Below are 27623 nucleotides of genomic sequence, written 5' to 3' on the forward strand. Positions count from 1 at the left end.
CTACCTACAATTTTTTTTTAATTTGAAAGAGCTATCATAAAAAGGGTACAGGTTTTTAAAATTGCATTATAATTGACATTCAAGTTCTGTGAATTGTGTAGACTTCTGGTCAAGTGTGCTCTTCAAGATTGGCTTTAAATGTCTGCATTGCAAGTGGACTTGTATCACTAGATCTTTTGTTTACTACTATGGGATATGACTGCCTAGATCCCTTTCAGCATTACTTCCTGTACATCATGATGTCTTTGTGGCAGTCAACTACGCAAACAGTCTGCCTTTGATTGTGCTGTTGTTTCTCTGAGCGCTACCTGGAAGAGACACATCTTTAGCAGATTGACATATTTACATAAATCCTTTGACATCATTTCCTTCGAGAATCAGACGGATATTGAAATCTCCACACACTAATTTCATATCTTTCTCAAGTATTGAGCTTAGCATGCAATGGAGCTTTAGTAACCTGGGTTTACCTTAGTGGTCTGCTTTTCGGTGTCCGGTTTTTTTGCTGTAAACTGGTTTTTATAACAAGTTTTAACCAATGGACATAACACCGTGGATTAGTTTGACACCTTTTTACATTTACTTTCATTCATAATATTATGATGATCAGCTTGCCTGTAAAAATTCATACATTAATCATATCTTAACACTTCCACTACATAGTGAAGTGTTTTTAACGGTGGTAACATATTTTCAGTACAGTTCCACCTCCAGTTGTAATAGGGACTTGACGATGCATTTGCTTACATAGTCACCTCACATAAAAAATTGTTCAATTGTCATTATTAATTGATTGTGTACTATTAATGAAATAATTGAAGCAGAGATGTTCACTTTTTATGACGCAAGTAACTGGCTTTGCATGCGAACCAAGAGGAAAATATCACAGAAGATGCCAGTCAAGTACAAATAACAAATTGTCGAATTTCATTGATCTGTTATCAACATAAACTGGAAATATGGAGGAGATTTCACTAACCTCTGATGTATCTTTTAACAGAACTGTAGATTCCAATGGCACAGAAAGCATTACTGCTAAAACTACTACAGGGCACAAAAATACTCATAACACCATCGTTTTAAACTGCTGTGCTGCTGGGACAAAGCTGCCATCACTTTTGACTTGCGAAGGGAAAAAAAAAATAATAATAAATAAAAAAACTTCCTAAGGAACAACTGGCAAAAGGAGTATTGTGCATGTACACAATAGAGCAGGGTATATATGTGGACGAGGTAAAAAATTTCCCCGATTTTTTCCCAGACTTCCCGCTTAAAAATACGCTTTCTCCCAGTTGAAAATACACTTTTTCCGTGTTAACTGACAGTATACTTTTTCTCGGAACTGTAAAAATTATCAATCCTTTGAAATGGTTATGGTTCTATTCACTGGTGTAGAAATCCCAGCACTTTAGAAAACAAAACTCAAAGAAAAACAACAAGCTTTGGGAAGATGCCTAACATGTGGCAACAAGTACACTGCGTATTTTTGTATTACAAAAGTATAAATTCAACTTCCACCAAACACCATATGTTACTTTCCGAAGCATTGAAATCAAGTTGGTGATGCGCTTTTGTAAACGAGTCATAGCTCATGTCACGTGATCTCACCAGCCAATGACAGCAGATATTCAGAGCATAGGACACGTGATGAAGTCGGCCAATAGCAACATCGTTGTTAAGTGGCGCGAACACACAAATAGAAAAAGTTAGTGGTTTAAATTAATATACATACTGTTGCTACAAGAAAAGAAAAGCTTTCACATATAATATTGGTCTCTAAGATTAACAAGCTGCAAGAGGAGCTAACTTCTGCATATAATGTTGATCTTTTTTTTTGCACGTATTACACGTTGAGATACATCACACAGATGTGCCAGTAAAATTTATAACGGTGACATAAATGCCTAACCGTCTGGGCTCGAAATTATTCTAAATGGTTGTCCTCAAAGAGCTGGTTTTTAAATGAGAGTTAAACACTCTGTGATTTAACAAATTTATCGTACATTCTCCCACATACTTCATCTTACGTAAAAGGAAATTTACTTTGAAAGTAATGCTTTTCAAACAACCATTCACAATATTTTCCTGCAACCAGTTAGAAATAGGTTCATTTCAGCAGTTGCCAGAGAGCGCCAGATAACAGCCATCATCGCACTTGCACAGCTACGATGCTGCAGGAAGCTCTTACGTTCGTATGTATACAACATTAAAAGACCTTACATTATGTCATAAAAGAAACAAGACATGAAGGATAATTCACTGGAATTTTGTGAACCTTACTAAAATGCATAATTCAGCTTAAAGTACACATTTGTACGTCCAGATTCGAATGTAAATTTTCTTGGAGTACCAGTACTGTATTATCTCATGTTTGGTTATTTATTATGGCATAATAATTCAGAAGATGGAAACGTGCACTTGAAATGCAGCAAACACATGAAACTAGTCAATAGTGTGAAACTAAACATTTCATTTCCAATAAATTCACTGCCTCAGCAGAGAAGATTAACAAAAGCCGAATTTATTTAGCAAACCGACTAAAATAACTTCATTGTTCTGCAAGGTGAATAATGCTTGACTGTCAGAAAGGTGGAAATAAAATAAAACCAGAAACTAATAACATAGTTTAGGCTTCTGTAATTATGTGAATGTATTTTAATTCACTTGATAGCTCCCTGTCACAGAAATCTGTTTTGTTTTCATTTGCCATGAGAGCAATAAATGACGAGGGAACAGCAAAACCACTAAACGTAAACACGGGTCATGTGGAGACTACCCACCTCCACACAACAACTCAGACTGTTCTGTGTATCAGCCCCGGATCTATGATATTTCCAAACCGGGCCAACAATAGATAGTGGCACCCCCTCTCCCTCGAGCGTTTGAGGTAGGACACCAAAAATTTTAAAAATTCCATTTTTCAAAAATATGTTCATTTTGTAGCACACATCTTTCTGTAGAGTCTGATACATAAAACATGTATATTCAAGGAAATTTAAGACATGTTATTTGGTCATAAGTGTGCCAAAGTGCCACACCTCTTCGCACAGCATTCTTATATCGTATGTCACTGTGTTTCGGTCTTTGGAATTCAAACGTGTAATATTTTGTAATGGATGCCATCAAAAAAACTATATTCAGGACAGTGCAAATTAAAGTTTCCTGTGGTGCCTCTCCTGTACCCAGTCAGCCTGTTTGACATACTGCCCCTCTTAAAAAGTAAACTCGCAATTAATGCTGGGCAGGACTGTTTGTAACTGGGAGAACAAGAACTCTTGTAACACACACCAAATGAATGAGACTGTTTTGGCACAAACAGTCATTTTTATAACACGACACAATATAATTCATTAAGTACCAACATCAAATGTCTATTAGGCCTACTACAAGCAAAAAGTATTATGTTAGGAAATAGTTTCACATTTCATTCATACGCTCTAGCTTCTGAAGCATTTTTATATAAATTTGGAATCACCAAATTCTTCCACAATTTGTGTGATGTCTCCATTTCTTCTCCATCCTTGTTCTAACAAACAATCTTCTCATCACTAATTCTGTAACTATTCCTGCAAGTGTCAAAACTTACTCCCCGGTAAACTTCACTAACCCTACCACAATCAAAAAATGTCCAAAGGTGCGTGAATTCTTACAGGACCAAACTGATGAGGTCATTGGTCCCTAGACCTACAAACTACTTAAACTAACTTATACAAAGAACAACACACACACCCATGCCCGAGGGAGGATGCGAACCTCCGGCTGGAGGGGCCACGCAGTCTGTGACATGGCGCCTACCACAATCACCGGTTTAGTTATTCCGTATTTATTTTCTAGTTAGGCGTTATTACATATTTGTACAACACGTTTTCTACACTGCTCCCAGAATAGAGCTTTGGCAGCCGTTAGACAGGACTGTACAACTGGCCCTTACTAGCATACCGATCTGGCCAAAAATTTTCTGTCGAAACTTCATTTTCTTGGATACATCAAGAAGATAATACATAATCTTTCTTACCTCTTATTCCTGTTAATGGTTTATTTCCACTATGGCAGTCTGAGTTCATGGATTTCGCTAGTAATTATAACAAGGTGATCATTCACAAATCCAGACAACAACATAAACAGCTTTATTCTGCTCAGCTCACATAGCCCCATCCCCTTTTGTCTGCAGGAAATTTTGTTTCTAGATGCAACGGGGATTCTCCTGGCAGAGACATCACGTATGCTATGCACGCATTGAAAAATCAACTTAGAATCTGTTCCAAAACCAACATGAATAATTGATAGACCAACGTGCTCTGGATGCTAGGTGCTTTGTGAAACAATGCCTTTTTCCTCAAGGAAATGATTTTGGCACCCTCTCCCCCTCAGAAATTGACACCCGCGGCAGATACCCCAGTCTGCCCACGCCCCCTCCCTCCCCCTCCCCCCTAGATCCGGGCATGTTGCAGCTTAGGCGCACCAGTAAAATTTTTCGGCGTTGCATCTGGCTGCTTGCTGCTATTGGTTGTACGGCTAACTGCCACACTTCCTTAGCCAGAAGTGGGAGAAGGTACTTGCATGAGCTCGCTCGCAGCTGCTCAAACAAATCTAATGTAAGCAGTTGTGACGTCAAGTTCATCAGGGGCAATTTGTAGTTATTATACATTACACAGTCTTCCTAAAGCCTTTGACACTTTTTGCATACGCTTGTGTTTTGTTGTTGTATATGGCACATTTCCTTTAAAGTTAAAGTTTTATTTATTTTATTTATTTTATCTTCTCTCATTCATGTTTTATTGCTGCAGTACTATTCTGCAGTAGCGAGATACAATAATATTCTTTGTCTGAGTACTTGTTCTTACCCGTCAAAGTTCTTCTTCTTCTTTTAGTGTTCAACCCTGAGGTTGGTTTGCAGCAGAGCGCCATTCCTCTCTTCTGTCTGCTTTCCTCTTCATTTCCACATATGTGTTACATCCAACGTTATTCATGATCTGTTGCATGTATGATATCCTTGGTCGCCCCCGCCGATTCCTTCCCTCAATAACTCCTTCTGCTATTGTTCCAATGATATTGTTGTGTCGTAGGATGTGCCCTACAAGTTTGTCTCTTCTTGTTTGGATGTGCCTCCACAGAGATCTGGTTTCCTGTACTCTTCTAAGCACCTCTTCATTTGTTACTTTGTCTGTCCAGCTGATCTTCATCATCCTTCTATAGCACCACATCTCCAGGGCCTCTAGCCGTCTTCTCTCTGCTCTTCCAACTGTCCAAGTTTCACATCCATATAGGGGCACACTCCTTATTTTCAGACTGATGTTGTTGCTGGTGAGTAAGTTCCTTCTCCGATTAAATGCAATTTTGGCCTTTTGTATTCTGGTCGCAATTTCTTTCCAGCTTCTACCATCCCTTGTGATTTTGCTTCCCAGGTAAGTAAATTCCTGTATCACTTCCAGCTCCTCTCTTCCAATTCTAATTCTCGGAGGTTCATATTCTGCTCCTGTACTGCATACCATCACTTTAGTCTTTTTCTTGTTTATTCTCATTCCATACTGATTGTATAGAATTTTTCCCGTTGTTCTGAGGACTTCCTCTAGATCTTCTTCTGTCTCCGTGACTATAGCAATATCATCTGCATAACGTACCATGTCTATCTTCTGCCCATTAATTTTGATCCCCACCTCAGTAGTTTCTCGAACTTGGTCTATAGCTTCCTGGATGTAAGCATTGAATATAAGAGGAGAGAGAGCACATCCTTGTCTTACCCCTTTTCTAATATTTGCTTGTTGTTCCTGGTGACAGTTCCTAATCACTGCCACCTCATTCTTATAGAAACTGAGTATCACGCGGATGTCTTTGTACTTTATTCCAATTTTCCTCAGCACTCTGAACATCTCTTGCCAGATAACGTTATCAAATGCCTTTTCCATGTCTCTAAAGGCAATATAAGTTGGTTTATTTTTCTGTAATTGCTTTTCGATAATGAGTCTTAGTGCCAGAATCGCCTCTCTTGTTCCCAATCCCCTTCTGAAACCAAACTGATCTTCACTCAGCATATCCTCCACCTTCTCTTCAATTCTCTTCAGAACTATTTTTATGAGAATTTTTGATGCATGTGATATTAGGCTAAGAGTTCGGTGCTGTTCACATTTTGTAGCTGCTGCCTTCTTTGGTATAGGAACAATGATACATTTCTGGAAGTCTGTCGGTATCTCTCCTGTGTTATAGATGGACCTAATAAGTTTAAGCAGCATCATTTTCATGCCGTCACCAGCATTCTTTATTAGTTCTGCAGGGATGTCATCAATACCCGTTGCTTTGTTGTCCTGTAGTTCTTTTAGAGCTCTGTCAAATTCTTCTTGCAGAATGTCATCTCCCTTGTCATCTTCGTCTACTTCCTCTTCTCTTCCTATTACTTCCTCCGAAAGAGGTGTTCCAGCATACAACTTCTCTATGTATTCTTTCCATCTCTTCAGCATGTCTTCACCAAACAGCATTTTCCCCTCTTTATTTTCTATTGTGCCTGAGAGTACTGTTTTACGTTTGTTAAAAAAAAATTGATTTGCTGTTCTGTAGGCTAAATCAGTTCTTCCGTCAAAGTTACAAAAATTTAACTGAAACTAAAACAATGAAAAATTCCCAGAATTCTAAAAAATTCCTGGGTTTTTCCTGGTTTTCTCCCAGGTGAAAACATTCCTGGGTTTTTCCCAGATCTCCCAGTTGTCCCAGGTCGTATACACCCTGTAGAGGCTGGAAGGATGGAAGAGGGATAAGTTGCATACAGATAAAATTTGGTGTAGATGATCTGGAGGCCTGCTTTTTGAAGCCTACCCTTTTAGTATGGGATGAGTTTCATTTCCACAGAACAGAAGATGTTAAAAAGAGACTGAATGAAATGAATACTCTCAGTTAGCTGTAATTTCAGAATGACTAACTAGTTTCCTCAACCATTAGATTTATGTATCAACAGACCACTTAAGGGACTTATGAAAGAGGATTGGAACAGATGGGTGCAATCTATGGATTTTGAAATTGCATTGACCGGTAGGAGGAAGAGACCTACGTTTCTCAAGTTTGTGAGTGGGTGAAAACTTCATGAAACTCTAGACAAACTGAAAAAGTGATCAAGTTATTTAAGAAGTGTAGAATCAGTAATGCACTGATTCAGATTATCATATGGTGGCTCCAAGTGTTTTTTCCTTCCACTCTGAGGATAAATTTTGTGGATTTGAAGTTGACAATTAAAAAGTGAGCACATTTTCCCACTTACATTGCCTAAATATTTGATGATTGTGGACATGCAAAGTCTTTTAAGTGGGAAGCATCTTTTACGCCGGTGCGTCTTATATTCCAGAAAATATGGTATTACATAGTTTTCTTTATTTTCAAAGTGATTCCATATTCTCAGACAAAATGAACAGTTTGGGTCCAAAAAAATCATGGGAACAGCAAAAGACATGTGACATAATCCTTCCAAAAAGTCTGTCAGAAAAGGAAGTACATGAAGAACAGCTTCAGTGGGCAGTTTTCAAAGTATATCCACAATACTAACATGTCACTCAAACCTACTGGTAACAAATCTAGCAGCCCGCCTTTGAACGGCTTTGATGTCTTCCTTTAGTCCGATCTGGTGTGGATCCCAAACACTCAAGCAGTAGTCAAGAATACATCACACTAGTGTGTATGTGGTCTCCTTTACAGATGAACCACACTTTCCCAAAATTCTCCCATAAACCATAATTGGTCATCTGCCGTCCCTACCACAATCCCCTAACGCTCTTTCCATTTCATATCGCTTTGCAACATTACACCCAGACATCTAAAGGAGGTGACTGTGCCAAGCAGGATACAAACACTACAGTTTTATTTTTCTACTCATCTGCATTAACTTACATTTTTATACATATAGAATAGTTGTTATTTATCATTTAAATATGAAATATTGTCTATGTCATCTTATGGCCTCCTATGGTCACTCAGCTTCAACACCTTCTCACACACCAAAGCAACATCAACAAACAACTACAGATTGCTGCCCACATCATTTATGTATGTGATAATAATAGTGGTCTTATCACATTTTCCTGAGGCATTCCTGATATTACCCTTGTCTCTGATGAATGACCACCATCAAGGATGATATACTGGGTTCCATTACTTAAGAAGTCTTCGAGGCACTCACATACCTGGGAATCTATGCCATATGCCCATACCTCCATTAACAGTCTGCAGTGGAGCACTGTGTCAAATGCTCTTCAGAAATCTAGAAATATGGAACCTACCAGTTGCCCTTCATCCACAGTTCACAGTATGACACATGACAGAAGGGTAAGCTGAGATTTGCATAAGCGATGCTTTCTAACACCATGCTGATTCGTGAACATAAGCTCTTGTTTGCAAAGGAAATTTATGATATTTGATCTCGGAATATTTTCAAGAATGCTGCAGCAAACCGATGTTAAGGATACAGGTCCAGTTTCTTTTTTTTTTTTTTTTTTTTTGTGTGTGTGTGTGGGGGGGGGGGGGTCGTCCTTCCTTTTACCCTTATTATATGAAGGAGCCACCAGCACTTCTTTCCAGTCACTTTGGACTTTGTGCTGGGTGAGACTCTTGCATAAATGCAAACTAAGCAAGGGCTAATATACAAAAGTAGTATCTGGTTGGCATAGTTACAGATTTGATGCCACTTACCTGTACCAGTCACCTTTGCAAAATAAGTGATACCACACAGATTTTCTGTTGCTCATATTCTGCAATTCTGCATACTAAAATGTTGTTGAAGATTGAAATGTGCTTTGTGTGTTCACAGAATGTTTCAAGCCCATTCATTGCCCATTTCCATGTGAGTAAGCATTCCAGAGCTAACATTTATCTTGCCAGCAGGTCAGCAGGAAGCAACTCCTGAACATTGGGGATCTTGAATGGATAGCCATGTAGGGTGTTTGATAGGATTTTATGCACAATGCTCAGAAGCATGTCCAATAGTCTAGCAATTCCCTGTGCACTGCACATTTGCACAACACCACTCGACCCCTCCTGCAATGCTCTGGCTACATCTTTGACAGACATCGGATCAACTTCTTGCACTCTAAAAGAACCTGTCTTTTCGAATTTTGTAATAATTTTCTCCAGGCCCTTAGCCCTCTGGATCCAGGGTTCCATGTTCGATTCCCGGCTGGGTTGGGCATTTTCTCTTTCCGGGGACAGGATGTTTGTGCTGTCCTCATCATTTTATCATCATTCGTGAATGTGGCGAGATTGGACTGTGTAAGGATTTGGATATTGTACAACTGCACAATTGAGCGCTCCACAAACCAATCATCATCCAGACCCTTAGCAGACATGACAAACATTCACAGTTCTTTTAAAAGAGTTTTACTGCAGCGCATGATCCTTCATGGAGACAGTTATACTGGGGGTTTTGGAAGCAAACTAAGGAATAGACATGTGCTGCAAGTCTGTTGGTGTGCATATTCTGACACAGCATCATCTTTTTGTCACATTTTCGTCTTCTTATGTCAAAAAAGGAATTATTAATTAGACATATTTATAAATCTCTAAATCAAGAATTCAAGACATTCTCCAGAATGTTTTGAAAAGGACAAGGCTGGACTCTTAGAATTAAAACAAAGATGCAGGGACAGCTACCGTGACTTGACTGAAATGTTAAGATGTGGACAGTTCTTCGCTGGAAAAAATCATCATGAATGACATGACTTGATGTTAACAATATGAACCTACCACAAAATGATGAAGTGCAACATTCACATGATGGACATTCAGGCCAATGTGATGTGTGAGTTAAATAATGCCACAAAGAAGGAGTTTTCTGTCAGTTTCAAATGGGTGCATGAAGGATTATCCATTGTACTCATGTGAGAGGTGACTATGTAGAACAACGGAAGCATTAAAACCACCATATTAATTTTCCTCTATTTTTTTATACATCCAGTCTCAATAATTTTTGGACTGATGGGGTATGTTAAATATTAAGGAACAGATCTGTATTTGTATGTTACTAAAAATGTACCCTAATTTTTAACAATCCAAGTAATTTTATAGAGTTAGTATGATAACATAAGCACATCATGCATATAATACAGTAAAACTTTGTTTTACTTCATAATGTGTTTACGTGTTTCTGAGTTTACATTTAGTAATCCTATATAGCAGGTTTTACAGCTAAGATTTGAGAGGGATTTTGCTAATATTGATGTATTTTGCACATGCTGAACTGAAGCTTATTACGAAGAGTAATTTTAAACACTTTTCAAAAAAAATTGTTCAAATGGCTCTGAGCACTATGGGACTTAACATCTATGGTCATCAGTCACCTAGAACTTAGAACTACTTAAACTAACTAACCTAAGGACAGCATACAACACCCAATCATCACGAGGCAGAGAAAATCCCTGACCCCGCCGGGAATCGAACCCGGGAACCCGGGTGTGGGAAACACTTTTTCCTTTGCTGTCAACTGATTTAAGGGAAATGTTTTTGTCTTTATCAAATGCTGAGAGAATAGAAAAGTAATGCATTGTTTGTGATGAGAGTTGCATCAATATACACTGCAGACGATCAGAACACATGGATTGAGTACAGTTGGTCTTTTAGTGAAGACAGCATGAATGGTTAGTTTGATCTCATGACTTTAACATGTTAGCTCCCCTGTGAAACTCCCTGACAGCTTGAAACTGCATGCTGTACTGCTTGTCAAACCTGAAACCTTCGCTTTCGTGGGCAAGCACTTTCTATGGGAAGGAGGAGAAAGGTACTAGCAACAGTAGAACTTTGAGGGAGGGTAATGAGTTGAGCTTACATAGCTCAGTCGGTAAAAACCAGTCCACAGAAGATAAAGTTCCTAGGAGCACACTGGTTTGGCAAACTGTTTTAATCTGCGAGAAAGTTTCAAATCAGTGCCTAGTCTGCTGCAGAGTGAAATTCATTCTTAATTATTGTAATTTTTTTTTTAACTGTTCCAGTCCCCACCCCCCTTCCTGACAAAAGTAATGCTAGCAGTACGCATGATACCAGCTTGGACACGAACAGTGACACTGCAGATGTGGTTACTTTTATTATTTTCTTTCATTATGTGGTGTCACAACTAACCATCTAATTCTGTTTATCATATCCTCTGTCAAATTTCTGATGATGAGGTAGTCCTGAACAGTTGCTTAGCAATAAATAATTCATATGCAGCTTAAACATGTTGTTTTAAAGACTTTTTTTTATAAAGGTAGTTTTTTGAAGATAAAGCAAACTTTGAAATAAATAGCAAATCTAGTATAATTTTATGAAGAGTGGCTTACGAAATTTTCATGGACATTAATAAGTGGTTCTTAGCAAATGCTTTGTCACTAAACTTTGAAAATGCACACTATATGTAGTACTGAACTTTTAAGTGATTTCCTGAAGCATGTGTTTAAAATGTGACTACAAGCTGATAGGAGAGCCTGATGGAGTTAAATTACCAGGATTACAACTTGATAATAAACTCGGGTGGAAGGAACACACTGCAAACTGTTGGTAAACAAATCTTTATTTGCAAAGTGGATGTTGTCAGACAAAGATGATACAAAAATAAAAAAAGCTAGCATGTTTTGTTTACTTTCATTCCTCAATGTCATACTGCATCATTTTAGGGGAGGAACTAACCCAGCCAAGGTACACTTTTCAGAGCCCAAAAGTATGTAATACCAATTACTTGCAGTGTGAAGTCAGGAATGTTCTGCACAAGCTTGTTCAAAGAACTGGGGACACTAACTACAACCTCTTGGCATCTTTATTCCTTCATGAAATTCGTTATAAATAATCTATCTTTTTCAAACCAACACAAACACACACATCCCATAACTTGCCAGCATCCATAAAAAGACTCACTAAGTTCAATTTAAAAGGAGCAGATACTTTTTTAATAATATCACATAACACAAATGTTACATAAAATAGGACTATCATCATTGCACTAATGTGATGTATGTTAGTAAGTGTTTTAAAATGTTTTGTGTTTGATTAAACATGGCTAAGTATTCTAGGAATACCTTTTCTGCTTCAGTGTATGTAGATCTACACATGTGTGACAAGCAAAATATTGCCTATTAGATGAAAATACATTTTACATTTTCCACTTATTCCCAGGAATGGGAAAAATTACACTGACAATAACACGAAATTGGTGGCTTTTAATAAGCATAATGCAAAATCAGCAACTTTTATAAAATTTCATAAAATTTGTGAATATCCTTATTCCTGTACAAAAATACCATAAATCTGTGGACAGTAGTTTAGCAATATTGTTAACTGATAGTTACTGAACGTTGAAGTTAGGAGTTCAACTGTTTTCCCCATGATGAGGTTAGTGTATAAGCTTCCAATGATCATTAATTCCTGTGTAAAGAGCTATGGCTCTAGATGTGATGTCAAACGAAAATGTCATACTGTGAACAAACTCTGCTCCGATAACATTTTTTGTCACTGCTACATTTCCTGACATTTTGCACAACAAACTGTAGAAATAAATAAGTGTTTTCAAGAGATCTTTCATGTGGTACAGCAATTAAACTGCATATTTTTGCAGTGCAGAGGTATGAATATGATACCATGAAATACAGCACTTCAGTTTTGCAAATGCATAACTAAACACAGCATCTGCTTCGTTTGCCGCAGTCACAGCACACTATTTGTAATGTAATACAAATATCACAGTTTTCACATAATGAGAGATGGAATAATTTAAATCATGCTGCATGAGTGGTATCATTGCTTCTTATAGGATCACATAATAGTTTTACCAATGTGACTTACTACACTTTCCTGATGGATCTGATGCTAACACACTTCTCAGGTTTCCCACCGCATAACATTGTGCAAGAAGCAAAATATGTCATTGAAGCAACTGTTCGATATCTTCATTTGGTTGCAGGTCACAGCAGCAAGACGCTGCTGTATCTGTGACTAAGGCAATCACCTTAAGATGTTGTAAGTTGATTTAATGAAATATTGTAGGATTTGCACAATGTTATCTGATGGCAAAGCCAAGTAGTGTATTTGCAACTTACATCCTAATAACCACCTTTCAACCTAACTTAGATCTTGGAATACACAACAGATCAAACCACTGCCACCACAAACTCCATTCACAAAATAGTAAAATTATATTGAAATAAACATTCTCACTGTTCTATTTTAGTGTGAGAAGCACCTCTGCATGGCATCACATTTCCTGCATAGTGATTAGCTGAAAGATGCAAATTGAGTGGGTACCATGTTGATTTAGTGAAGCTTCAGTGCTCAGTGGCTTGTGTATATACTTCCACACTACAAAAATCTGCAATTTAATTGATACAACACATTAAAAATCTCTCAAAACCCCATCGTGTTTGGTATGATTTGTTGCTGAAAAATATCAGGAAATATGATATTGCCAGATAGAACTATTACCTCTTTTTTATAGTTAAAACAGTTTAAAGATTGCAGGCGCCAATAACTTGCAAGTGAAATTTTTTCTCATTAAAATATGAGGTTGAGCTGGCAATGTTTCCCTGCAAGAGCAGGCTGGGGTTTTCACATAAGTTTGTGATTCTTTGAGGAGACCAAACATGAAGTTAATGTGATAATTCTGACCAAAATTCAGTTCAGCACTTAATATTCAATAAGGTCAGGAATGTGTAAACTGTATTTCACCAACTTATTGCAATCATTACACAAAAGTTGTTATTTTTAAATAATTCACGAAAAATTCGGCCAATACGAGACATTTAAATCAACGACAAAATATTACAATCATACCTCTGCAGGGTTAGACTGCCACAGCTGTAGCTCCTTGTGACTGAATTCCAGTGCCTTGTCATATTCCTTTTTATCTTTGTATGTCTGTGATAAAGACACATAAATTGCTGCAATACTTGCTTCTGTATCTCCTATTGCTTCAGCACACTGGAAAACACAAATGATAGTGGTTTTACATGTCCTACAGCAAAACAAGCCATACATTTGCAGCAGATATTGAAAACAAAAAATAAGGTAAATTCATCACAGAACGAGCATGAAACTATTAGAATAATAAGAAAAAGTACTATTAGTGAGTGCGTGCACACACATGAGCATAAATGTGCACGTGTGCCCACCCACACACACATATATATATGTCTTTCTGCTCCCGGGATTGGAATGACTCCTTACCCTCTCCCTTAAAACCCACATCCTTTCATCTTTCCTTCTCCTTCCCTCTTTCCTGACGAAGCAACCGCTGGTTGCGAAAGCTCAAAATTTTGTGTGTGTGTTTGTGTGTTATTTTATTGTGCCTGTCTACCAGCACTTTTCCGCTTGGTAAGTCTTGGAACCTTTGTTTTAGAAAATAGAAAGAAACTACCACATGGGAAAAATATATTAAAAACACAGATTCCAAGACTTACCAAGCGGGAAAGCGCCGGTAGATAGCCACAATGAACAAAACACACAAACACACACAGGATAGGTATATACTCGCGCGCGCGCGCCCACACACACACACACACACACACACACACACACACACACACACACACACACATATCCATCCATACATACACAGACACAAGCAGACACACACACACACATATCCATCCATACATACACAGACACAAGCAGACATTTGTAAAGGCCTTTACAAATGTCTGCTTGAGTCTGTGTATGTGCGGATGGATATGTGTGTGTGTGCGAGTGTACACCTGTCCTTTTTTCCCCCTAAGGTAAGTCTTTCCGCTCCCGGGATTGTAATGACTCCTTACCCTCTCCCTTAAAACCCACACCCTTTCGTCTTTCCCTCTCCTTCCCTCTTTCCTGAAGAAGCAACCGTCGGTTGCGAAAGCTAGAAATTGTGTGTTTTATTTATTGTGCCTATCTACCGGCGCTTTCCCGCTTGGTAAGTCTTGGCTCCATCACAGCGGGACCCACCTCCTCTTCCTCAAAATCACCCTCTCCAAACCTTCCAGGAATTTCTCACTTCCAGCCTTGCCTCTATACATCGACTCGGCCAATGAACTCACCCGTCAACTCCTATCCCAAATCAAAGTCCTCAATCTTTCCTCTCCCACATTCTCACCGGCTGTTCATAGCATCCTCCTACAGGCCAACCGCAAATTAGAACAGCATGCCACCCTCCACCTCAAAAAACTATCCAATCTCCTGGTTTCCCACCTCCGGAAAGGTAACTCACTCACCCTCCACAACCTTTCCAACAAACCTCAACCTCCTCTCATTGCACACAGACCCAGTCTCTCCCATCTACTCAATCTCCCACTTCAAGCTCCACTCCCCCCAACACCTCAAAATTCTAGTCAACACAGTCTGGAACCACAACACCCCAATTCAGTTGTCAACCTTTCCTCCAAACCTCTCTCCCAATCCGAAACCTCTGCCCTATCCAAAGGCCTCACACCTTCAGCCCCTTTCCCAGGTTCAACCAAACTGCTGGAAATATCACTTTTCCATGAAGAAAAATAATCCTGATCCCACTCCTAATGATCCAACTCCCCAAGACACTATCCAAATTGAACCCTGCCTGGAACAGTTCCGTCCTCCATCACAGCGGGACCCACCTCCTCTTCCTCAAAATCACCCTCTCCAAACCTTCCAGGAATTTCTCACTTCCAGCCTTGCCTCTCAATCTTTCTTGAAAAACCTTAATCCTACTCCCAACATCACCACAGCCGAAGCCCAGGCTATCCGTGATCTGAAAGATGACCGATCCATCATCATTCTTCCGGCTGACAAGGGTTCCACGACCGTTGTACTTGATTGTCGGGAGTATGTGGCTGAGGGACTGCGTCAGCTTTCAGACAACTCTACATACAAAGTTTGCCAAGGTAATCCCATCCCTGACATCCAGGCGTAGCTTCACGGAATCCTCAGAACCTTAGGCCCCCTACAAAACCTTTCACCTCACTCTATCAAACTCCTGACCCCACCGACACCTCGCACTCCTACCTACTACCTACTTCCTAAAATTCACAAACCCAAACATCCCGGCCGCCCCATTGTAGCTGGTTACCAATCCCCCACAGAACGTATCTCTGCCTACGTAGATCAACACGTTCAACCCATTACATGCACTCTCCCATCCTTCATCAAAGACACCAACCACTTTCTCGAATGCCTGGAATCCTTACCCAGTCTGTTACCCCCGGAAACCATCCTTGTAACCATTGATGCTACTTCCCTATACACAAATATTCCGCACGTCCAGGTACCTCGCTGCAATGCAGCACTTCCTTTCACGCCGATCACCGGCCACCCTACCTAAAACCTCTTTCCTCGTCACCTTAGCCAGCTTCATCCTGACCCACAACTTCTTCACTTTTGAAGGCCAGACATACCAACAATTAAAGGGAACAGCCATGGATACCAGGATGGCCCCCTCGTATGCCAACCTATTTATGGGTCGCTTAGAGGAAGCCTTCTTGGTTACCCAAGCCTGCCAACCCAAAGTTTGGTACAGATTTATTGATGGCATCTTCATGATCTGGACTGACAGTGAAAAACAACTCCAGAATTTCCTCTCCAACCTCAACTCCTTTGATTCCATCAGATTCACCTGGTCCTACTCCAAATCCCATGCCACTTTCCTTGACGTTGACCTCCATCTGTCCAATGGCCAGCTTCACACATCCGTCCACATCAAACCCACCAACAAACAACAGTACCTTCATTATGACAGCTGCCAACCATTCCCCTTCCCTACAGCCTAGGCCTTCATGACAAATGAATCTCCTCCAGTCCTGAATCCCTGAACCATTACACCAACAACCTGAAAACAGCTTTCGCATCCCACAACTACCCTCCCGACCTGGTACAGAAGCAAATAACCAGAGCCACTTCCTCATCCCCTCAAACCCAGAACCTCTCACCGAAGAACCCCAAAAGAGCCCCACTTGTGAAAGGATACTTCCCGGGACTGGATCAGACTGTGAATGTGGCTCTCCAGCAGGGATACGAATTCCTAAAATCCTGCCCCGAAATGAGATCCATCCTTCATGAAATCCTCCCCACTCCACCAAGAGTGTCTTTCTGCCGTCCACCTAACCTTCGTAACCTCTTGGTTCATCCCTATGAAATCCCCAAACCACCTTCCCTACCCTCTGGCTCCTACCCTTGTAACCGCCCCCGGTGTAAAACCTGTCCTATTCACCCTCCCACCACCACCTACTCCAGTCCTGTAACCCGGAAGGTGTACACGATCAAAGGCAGAGCCATGTGTGAAAGCACCCACGTGATTTACCAACTGACCTGCCTACACTGTGACGCTTTCTATGTGGGAATGACCAGCAACAAACTGTCCATTCGCATGAATGGACACAGGCAGACAGTGTTTGTTGGTAATGAGGATCACCCTGTGGCTAAACATGCCTTGGTGCACGGCCAGCACATCTTGGCACAGTGTTACACTGTCCAGGTTATCTGGATACTTCCCACCAACACCAACCCATCCGAACTCCAGAGATGGGAACTTGCCCTTCAATATATCCTCTCTGCTCATTATCCACCAGGCCTCAATCTCCGCTAATTTCAAGTTGCCGCCACTCATACCTCACCTGTCATTCAACATCATCTTTGCCTCCACACTTCCACCTCGACTGACATCTCTGCCCAAACTCTTTGCCTGTAAATATGTCTGTTTGTGTCTGTAAATGTATGGATGGATATGTGCGTGTGTGCGAGTATATACCTATCCTTTTTTCCCCCTAAGGTAAGTCTTTCCGCTCCCGGGATTGGAATGACTCCTTACCCTCTCCCTTAAAACCCACATCCTTTCGTCTTTCCCTCTCCTTCCCTCTTTCCTGAAGAAGCAACTGTTGGTTGTGAAAGGTAGAAATTTTGTGTTTGTGTTTGTGTGTTATTTTATTGTGCCTGTATACCGGCACTTTCCTGCTTGGTAAGTCTTGGAACCCTTGTTTTTAATACAGAAGGAAAGAAACTTCCACATGGGAAAAAATATATTAAAAACAAAGATTCCAAGACTTACCAAGCGGGAAAGCGCCGGCAGACAGGTACAATGAACAAAACACACAAACACACAGACAGAATTACTAGCTTTCGCAACCGATGGTTGCTTCTTCAGGAAAGAGGAAAGGAGAGGGAAAAACGAAAGGATGTGGGTTTTAAGGGAGAGGGTAAGGAGTCATTCCAATCTTTCCTGAAGAAGCAACCATCGGTTGCGAAAGCTAGTAATTCTGTGTGTGTGTTTGTGTGTTTTGTTCATTGTGCCTGTCTGCCGGCACTTTCCCGCTTGGTAAGTCTTGGAATCTTTTTTAAAGAAACTTCCACATGGGAAAAATATATTAAAAACAAAGATTCCAAGACTTACCAAGTGGGAAAGCGCCGGTAAATAGGCACAATGAATAAAACACACTTGTGTCTGTGTATGTATGGATGGATGTGTGTGTGTGTGTGTGTGTGTGTGTGTGTGTGTGTGTGTGTGTGTGTGTGTGCGCGCGCGAGTATATACCTATCCTTTTTTTCCCCCTAAGGTAAGTCTTTCCGCTCCCAGGATTGGAATGACTCCTTACCCTCTCCCTTAAAACCCACATCCTTTCATCTTTCCTTTTCCTTCCCTCTTTCCTGACGAAGCAGCCGTCGGTTGCGAAAGCTCGAAATTCTGTGTGTGTGTTTGTGTGTTTTATTCATTGTGCCTATCTACCGGCGCTTTCCCGCTTGGTAAGTCTTGGAATCTTTGTTTTTAATATATTAAATTCATAATCTATGATACATTTATGTTATGAAAGTAATACAACATTCAGACACACTCAACCGTCACTCGATGTCTAGATGAAATTTAGTAGAAAAATGGTATTAAATCAGTTATATTTAATGTAGCTTAGGCTATATACACATACATATACATAATATATAACAGCAAGTAGCAGAACCTACTATTACCAAAGAATGGCTTCGATATCTAAATGTCCACTTTTCTCCTCTCACGATACGAGCTAACACAGATTAAATTTAACTTTATTTTCTCACAAGCAATGAGAAGAAATCACACTTACTACAGTATCTTACAAAATATCACAATCAAGAAAAAGAATGATATAATACACCTGAAAACATCACTCAATTTTGAAGGTATCATCAGGTAAAAACCATATATCGATAAAAAGGACAGTCACCTTGGTTATGAATTTGTCCTGCATACATGACAAAAAATCAAGGCAGCTGTCCTTTCTATCGAGGTATGGTTTTAACCAATGATTTTGGTGTGGTTTCCAGTCACTAAAGTGCAAAGTATGGGTACTATACACTGGAGTCTGTCACAAGCATAAACAAACTAGAATTATGACTAGCAGAGGGAATGGTCATAGGGATTGCAGACCGCTTCTGATGCTGTGAGGGTCATAATCAAATTCTGTGATGACTGGTCTTCGTCTTTCACTCCCTTCAAATTAGAAAGGAAAATGAGTGACACAAAGCATTTGGTAATGGCCACCTTGCAGTTGCTTATAGAGGTTGGCAGTGTGGTAAATAAGATTGTTCAGGCCTGACGTTTACTAGAACATGAAGCAAACTACAGTTCAAAACACCTGCCATCTTAAAAAACTGCCACCTTAAAACATCCATTATAATAGCTTTAGAACTTAAGCTAATACACAAATGTATGTGGTTTTAAAAAAAATTATTTTTGTTTTTAAGATGCTAGGTCCCTTGGCTGAGTCCTGGTTTGCATTATAGGGATGTATAGAAAGCATTCAAGTGCCCATAACTGACGTGACACCAAAGCACTTTGTGCATCTGTCCATAATAGCATTCATCCACTTCACTATTTTGCAAACACTTGCTTACACATACTGTGTTTCCAAATTATGCTTCATCAGATAATATAAAATACCAGTAACCGAAAAAATCATTAAATTTCAATATTTTTATGCAGGAAATAAATTTATTTCTAACAATTTCCAATAAAATAATTCATACGCATACAATCAACTATGAAATAGCATTTTTTTTAGTAATAATAAAGGAAAAGTAGTACACACACTAAAAACTAGATGTTTTGAAACATAGCAGTTTTACCAAGATGACAAGTGACCCAACAGCAAGATACCAGGAAACATTCAACAAACAGTGGAAAACAATCTTTATCACAAAAACTACAACAGCAAGGCAACGCACCAGTCACATGAAGTTGAGAAATAACAATCATTCTCAGAGCTATAATTGCAAAAGATTATTTTATTTCCCACAAATGATTTTACTCCCAGCATGAATCAGCATGGCATCACCAATAAGTGGTCTCATAGTCACTATATTCATGGAAAACCTGAAAAACAATGTCTTTATACAAATAACTGAACCTAAACAATACAAGATTATAAACTGGTATCATGTCAATGAAATAATATGCATGAATGATGAATGATTCATTCGCGTTAAACAGCTACATGGTGAAGGAAACAATTTACACTCTGAAATTCACTTCACGAAAGTAACAGACAACAAACTAACTTTTGTGGATCTCAGCAAACAAAGGATAGACAACGCACGATGTCACATGTATTACTACCCACAACCAATCAACTCACCAATTAACACACAAACAGGCAAGCTCCAAATTAATTTCCATAAACAAACAGAACAGCCGTAAACAAATGGAACTACACACAAGTTAAACAAATAGCAGTGCAAGATGGCCTTAACACCCACATTAGCCAGAAACTAAACTTTAAGATATGCATAAATACAGGGAATGAATCTGACCCTCCACCAAAAAACACACAAAGGAGGGAGGGAGGGATTTTGTAAATAAAGTTCCAATCAGGTACCAGAAGAAGCATGAACACAAGTGAACATCAACAAGGACCAGCACAGCCAGTAACATAAACATTGTCATTTGTGAAGTTCAAAATTTTAACTTGAAAGAATGGTTTGGTAAAATCAAACAATGGAAAATCCAGGATAGAATGTAACAATTTTATGAACAGGATAGTTGCAACTCACCGTACAGAGCAGTAGCTGACTCGCAGATAGGCACGACAAAAAGATTGTCAGAAAGTGAAATTTTGACCAACAAGCCGTTCGTCAAAAACAAACACACACACACACACACACACACACACACACACACACACAAATGACCAGTCCCTGGCTGCTGAGCCCAAACTGCAAACAAAAGTGCATGATGGGAGAGAGAACCGGGTGGTTGGGTTAAGGACGGCCAGGGCAGGGAGGGGGACACATAGCACGGTAGAAGTGTGGGACAGTAAAATGCTGCTTTTGGGAGCATACAGGGACGAGGTGCAGTGAGGGTAGGGCAACTAAATGCAGTCGGGAGGTTACACGAAAGAAGTAGTGGCAAAGGTGAGAAGTAAAACAACTGGGGGTATGTTGGTGGATAAGAGGGCTGTGTAGTGCTGGAATGGGAACAGGGAAGGGACTCGATGGGTAAGGACATTGACTAATGAAGGTTGAGGCCAGGGGGGGGGGGGGGGGGGTTATAGAAACATAGGATATATTGCAGGGAGAGTTACCACCTCCACAATTCAGAAAAGTTGGTGGTGCAGGTGATACGCTGAAGGTGTTGGTCTACAAGGGCAAAGATTCTCTAAGTGTGGGCATTGTAATAGGTCACAATGGGGCATCCTACGTGGTTGGGTTTATGGACTTTAGGAGGCATGCAGAAGGTAGAAGATAGGGGAGTGGTAGGGGTTAGGCGAGAGGTGGACTGCGGTGGGAAAGGGTTATGGGATGGGCCAAATGATTTCAGGAAAGACTGGTGATCCTGCCGGTTTTCTGGAACGAGGTTACTGTGGTAGGGATGGAAGTGGATGAACCTGACAGCTGATGGAGTCCTTCTACCAGACAATCCTTGCAGTTCAATACAACAATGATGAACACTTTGTCAGCAGGTATAAGGTCAGGATCAGTTTTTAGGTGGTGCATTGCGGTTTTTTCTGTGAATGTATGGCTAGCTCACATGCTGAGGGATCTGGAAAATGACAGTGAAGCAAGGTTCGAGGTTAAAAAATTCTGGAAGGTTAGCAGGGGGCGATTTCGGGGCAGCAGAGGTGGATCGTGGCTGGATGGAAGAGTGAACTGAGTCAGTCCTTCATGACTGAATTTGGGAGTGGGGTAAAAGGTGAGGCCTTTGGTAAGGACTGATACTTGTGTGGGGCTAAGGCTTTTGGAGGAAAGCTTCATGATTAAGTTTTGGGTCTGTTTAGGTTCTGAATTCTGTATGTGACCTACAAGCTAAGCTGCAACCACAAAGCTGCATTCTACTTAGGCATGACAACCAAAAAGCTGTCTGTCCACATGAATGGCCACTGATGAACTGTGGCCAAGAAACAGCTGGACCACTCTGTTGTTGAGCATGCCATCTAATACAACTGATAGTTTCACAGTCTGTGCCATCTGGATCCTTCCCACCAACACCGACTTTTCTGAATTGCGAAGCTGGTAACCCTCCCTGCAATATATCCTACGTTCCTGTAAACCTACTGGTCTCAATTTTCGTTAGTCACTGTCCTTACCCATCGAGCCCCTTCCAAGCACCCATTCCAGCACTACACAGCCCTGTATTCCACCAACACACCCTCAGTCATTTTGGTGAGTAGCATCTATCCTTTTCATAATACCGTTATTTTCCATTGTGTGCTTTTGCCTGACAGCTTCCATCCCGTAAACCAATGCTGCTTCCCTTTATTACTATTTTCAACTGCATTACTTTACTCAAGACCATCATCCCACTAATCCTTAGCCCTCACCGACACAGTCCTGCAAAAACCAAGTCACTCAGATCCAAACCTCCTTGCAATATCTTCTCTCCAGCCACAAAATTCTCTTGCTATGCAATTCCAAATTCCTGGATCCCATAACACACACTGAAACTCTTTCCCTCCAGGAACTAGGGAACATGCACAACACCACCTCAAAAAGCTCTCCACCCTTTTCACTTCCTACTCCTACCTTGGACTACCATTATCCGCTACCTCTACAACCACCTTCAAACCTCCCCCACATCCCCTGATAGCTGACAAACCCTGTCTCACAGACCCACTACATTTACCCCACCTTCAAAAACTTTCTCCAGCACCTAATCAGACCCGAAAAATATTAATCAACATTTCCCCCAAATGCCTTAGCCCCATCTAACTATCAGTCCTTCGAAAGTCCTCACCTTTTGCTCAACTCCCAAATTCAATCATGCAGGACTTGTTAAAAACCCTCTCTTTCTCCCGGTCCCTACAGGGGAAACTTTTTCAACACCAACTCTACCAATCACACTCAACCGAAGACCAATGTTGAATCCTGCCTGACTCGTTCAATCTTCCATCCTACCATGAGCCACTTACACTGACCCCAATTCGCCCCCTGTTAACTTTCCAGAATTTCTAAACCTTGAACCTTGCCTCACCGCCATTCCCAAAATCCCTCAACATGCAAACTAACCTTACATCCACAGAAAGAACTGCAACCCACCACCTAAAGACTGATCCCAACCTTATAATGCTATCTGCTGACAAAGGCTACACCACTGTTTGTTTTGAACTGCAGGCATTACCTGCCACAGTGACCTTATTCCAGAAATCCAGCAGTATTCCAGTCCATCTCTCTCCTCAACCCTACCATTCCCCACACTCATACCTTCTACATGTTTCCTAATGTCTGTAAACCCAATACCCAGGACACCCCATTGTGGCCAGATACTACACTCACACTGTTAGAATCTCTGTCCTCATAGACCAACGCCTCCAGCCTGTTACCAGCAACCTACCACCCTATATAAAAGATACCACACATTTCTTCAATCAACTCTCAACAATTCCTGTTCGTTTACCACATGGTACCCTGCTTGTCACTACTGATGCCATCCCCATTTACACTAACATCCCTAATGCCCGTGACATTACCACTATTGAACACTATCTTTCCCACTGCTCAAAGGATTCCAAACCAACAACCTTCTTTCTAGTTGCCATAAGCAACTATATCCTTACACACAATTATTTCTCCTGTGAAGGCATTACTTACACAGAAATCTGGGGTGGCTGTGGGCACCCACATGGCACCATCCTATGCCAACCTACTCACGAGTCATCTAGAGGAATCGTGCTGAAACATGGACATCTAGAGGAATCCTTCGAAAAAACCCAGAATCCCAAACCTCTGACATGGCTCAGATTCATTGATGACATGATCTGGATTGAGGGTGAGGACACCGTATCCACATTCCTTCAAAATCTCAACACCCTCTCCCCCGTTCGCTTCACGTGGCACTTCTCAACCCAACAAGCCACTTTCCTCAATGTTGACCTCCACCTCACAGATGGCTACACCAGTACCTCTGTCCATATTACACCTACCAACCACCAGCCATACCTCCACTTCAACAGCTGCCACCCATTCCACACCCAGAAATCCCTTCCATACAGGCTATAACCAAATGGCTGTCACACCTGTAGTGACGAGCAGACCTTCTCAAAATATACCGAGGGCCTCACCGGTTTCAGGCTCTGTCTCCGGCTGATACTGATGTTCGGCCGGAGATGTCTGCTTGTCCTGTTCCAGAGGTTGCCCCTCAGTCTGCAAGATCCGGGCAGTCGCAAAGGGTGGGCTTACTGGTAGTTGGGAGCTCCAATGTAAGGCACGTAATGGGGCCCCTTAGGGATATGGCAGCAAGAGAGGGGAAGAAAACCAATGTGCACTCCTTGTGCATACCGGGGGGAGTCATTCCAGATGTGGAAAGGGTCCTTCCGGTTGCCATGAAGGATACAGGGTGCACCCATCTGCAGGTGGTCGCTCATGTCGGCACCAATGATGTGTGTCGCTATGGATCGGAGGAAATCCTCTCTGCCTTCCGGCGGCTATCTGATTTGGTGAAGACTGCCGGTCTCGCTAGCGGGATGAAAGCAGACCTCACCATCTGTAGCATCGTCGACAGGACCGACTGCGGACCTTTGGTACAGAGCCGAGTGGAGGGTCTGAATCAGAGGCTGAGACGGTTCTGCAACAGTGTGGGCTGCAGATTCCTCGACTTGCGCCATAGGATGGAGGGGTTTCGAGTTCCGCTGGATAGGTCAGGAGTCCACTACACGCAGAAAGCGGCTACACGGGTAGCAGGGGCTGTGTGGCGTGGACTGGGCGGTTTTTTAGGTTAGATGGCCTCGGGCAAGTTAAGAAAGGGCAACAGCTTCAAAGGGTGCGGGGCAAAGTCAGGACATGCGGGAACCAAGCAGCAATCGGTATTGTAATTGTAAACTGTCGAAGCTGCATTGGCAAAGTACCGAAACTTCAAGCGCTGGTAGAAAGAACCGAAGCTGAAATCGTTATAGGTACAGAAAGCTGGCTGAAGCCAGAGATAAATTCAGCCGAAATTTTTACAAAGGCACAGACGGTGTTTAGAAAGGATAGATTGCATGCAACCGGTGGTGGTGTGTTTGTCGCTGTTAGTAGTAGATTATCCTGTAGTGAAGTAGAAGTGGATAGTTCCTGCGAAATATTATGGGTGGAGGTTACACTCAACAACCCAGCTAGGTTAATAATTGGCTCCTTTAACTGACCTCCCGACTCAGCAGCATTAGTGGCAGAACAGCTGCGAGAAAATTTGGAATACATTTTACATAAATTTTCTCAGCATACTATAGTCTTAGGTGGAGATTTCAATTTACCAGATATAGACTAGGATACTCAGACGTTTAGGACGGGTGGTACGGACAGAGCATCGAGTGACATTATACTGAGTGTACTATGCGCGAAAATTACCTCGAGCAACTAAACAGAGAACCGACTCATGGAGATAACATCTTGGACCTACTCATAATAAACAGACCCGAACTTTTCTACTCTGTAAGTGCAGAACAGGGACTCAGTGATCATAAGGCCGTTGCAGCATCCCTGAATACGGAAGTAAATAGGAACATAAAAAAAAGGGAGGAAGGTTTATCTGTTTAGCAAGAGTAATAGAAGGCAGATTTCAGACTACCTAACAGATCAAAACGAAAATTTCTGTTCCGACACTGACAATGTTGAGTGTTTATGGAAAAAGTTTAAGGCAATTGTAAAATGCATTTTTGACAGATAAGTGCCGAGTAAAACTGTGAGGGACGGGAAAAACCCACCGTGGTTCAACAACAAAGTTAGGAAACTACTGCGGAAGCAAAGAGAGCTTCACTCCAAGTTTAAACGCAGCCAAAACCTCTCAGGCAAACAGAACCTAAACAATGTCAAAGTTAGCGTAAGAAGGGCTATGCAGGAAGCGTTCAGTGAATTCGAAAGTAAAATTCTATGTACCGACTTGACAGAAAATCCTAGGGAGTTCTGGTCTTACGTTAAATCAGTAAGTGGCTCGAAACAGCATATCCAGACACTCCGGGATGATGATGGCTTTGAAACAGAGGATGACACGCGTAAAGCTGAAATACTAAACACCTTTTTCCAAAGCTGTTTCACAGAGGAAGATCGCACTGCAGTTCCTTCTCTAAATCCTCGCACAAACAGAAAAAGGGCTGACATCGAAATAAGTGTCCAAGGAATAGAAAAGCAACTGAAATCACTCAACAGAGGAAAGTCCATTGGACCTGACGGAATACCAATTCGATTCTACACAGAGTACGCGAATGAACTTGCCCCCCCTTCTAACAGCCGTGTACCGCAAGTCTGTAGAGGAACGGAAGGTTCCAAATGATAGGAAAAAAGCACAGGTAGTCCCAGTCTTCAAAAAGGGTCGTCGAGCAGATGCGCAAAACTATAGACCTATATTTCTGACGTCGATCTGTTGTAGAATTTTAGAACATGTTTTTTGCTCGAGTATCATGTTGTTTTTGGAAACCCAGAATCTACTCTGTAGGAATCAACATGGAATCCGAAAACAACGATCGTGTGAGACCCAAGTCGCTTTATTTGTTCATGAGACCCAGAAAATAATAGATACAGGCTCCCAGGTAGATGCTATTTTCCTAGACTTCCGGAAGGCGTTCGATACAGTTCCGCACTGTTGCCTGATAAACAAAGTAAGAGCCTACGGAATATCAGACCAGTTGTGTGGCTGGATTGAAGAGTTTTTAGCAAACAGAACACAGCATGTTGTTATCAATGGAGAGACATCTACAGACGTTAAAGTAACCTCTGGCGTGCAACAGGGGAGTGTTATGGGACCATTGCTTTTCACAATATATATATATAAATGACCTAGTAGATAGTGTCGGAAGTTCCATGCGGCTTTTTGCGGATGATGCTGTAGTATACAGAGAAGTTGCAGCATTAGAAAATTGTAGCGAAATGCAGGAAGATCTGCAGCGGATAGGCACTTGGTGTAGGGAGTGGCAACTTACCATTAACATAGACAAATGTAATGTATTGCGAATACATAGAAAGAAGGATCCTTTATTGTATGATTATATGATAGTGGAACAAACACTGGTAGCAGTTACTTCTGCTAAATATCTGGGAGTATGCGTGCGGAACGATTTGAAATGGAATGATCATATAAAATTAATTGTTGGTAAGGCGGGTACCAAGTTGAGATTCATTGGGAGAGTCCTTAGAAAATGTAGTCCATCAACAAAGGAGGTGGCTTACAAAAAACACTCGTTCGACCTATACTTGAGTATTGCTCATCAGTGTGGGACCCGTACCAGATCGGGTTGACGGAGGAGATAGAGAAGATCCAAAGA

The 27623-nt window shown here is 41.1% G+C and overlaps 1 protein-coding gene across 3 annotated transcripts in view; it reads right to left on the reverse strand.

Moving 5' to 3' along the window:
* Positions 1-27623, reverse strand: part of LOC126354008 (tonsoku-like protein) — a 277353-nt gene that overhangs the window by 166630 nt on the left and 83100 nt on the right. For all 3 annotated transcript variants that reach the window (XM_050003320.1, XM_050003321.1, XM_050003322.1), the window contains one exon: positions 13765-13911. In XM_050003320.1, coding sequence (XP_049859277.1) covers positions 13765-13911 — 147 coding nt within the window. The remainder of the gene's footprint in view (positions 1-13764; positions 13912-27623) is intronic.

The sequence above is a fragment of the Schistocerca gregaria genome, chromosome 3 (genome assembly GCF_023897955.1).
Source record: "Schistocerca gregaria isolate iqSchGreg1 chromosome 3, iqSchGreg1.2, whole genome shotgun sequence".
Taxonomy (NCBI): Eukaryota; Metazoa; Arthropoda; class Insecta; order Orthoptera; family Acrididae; genus Schistocerca; species Schistocerca gregaria.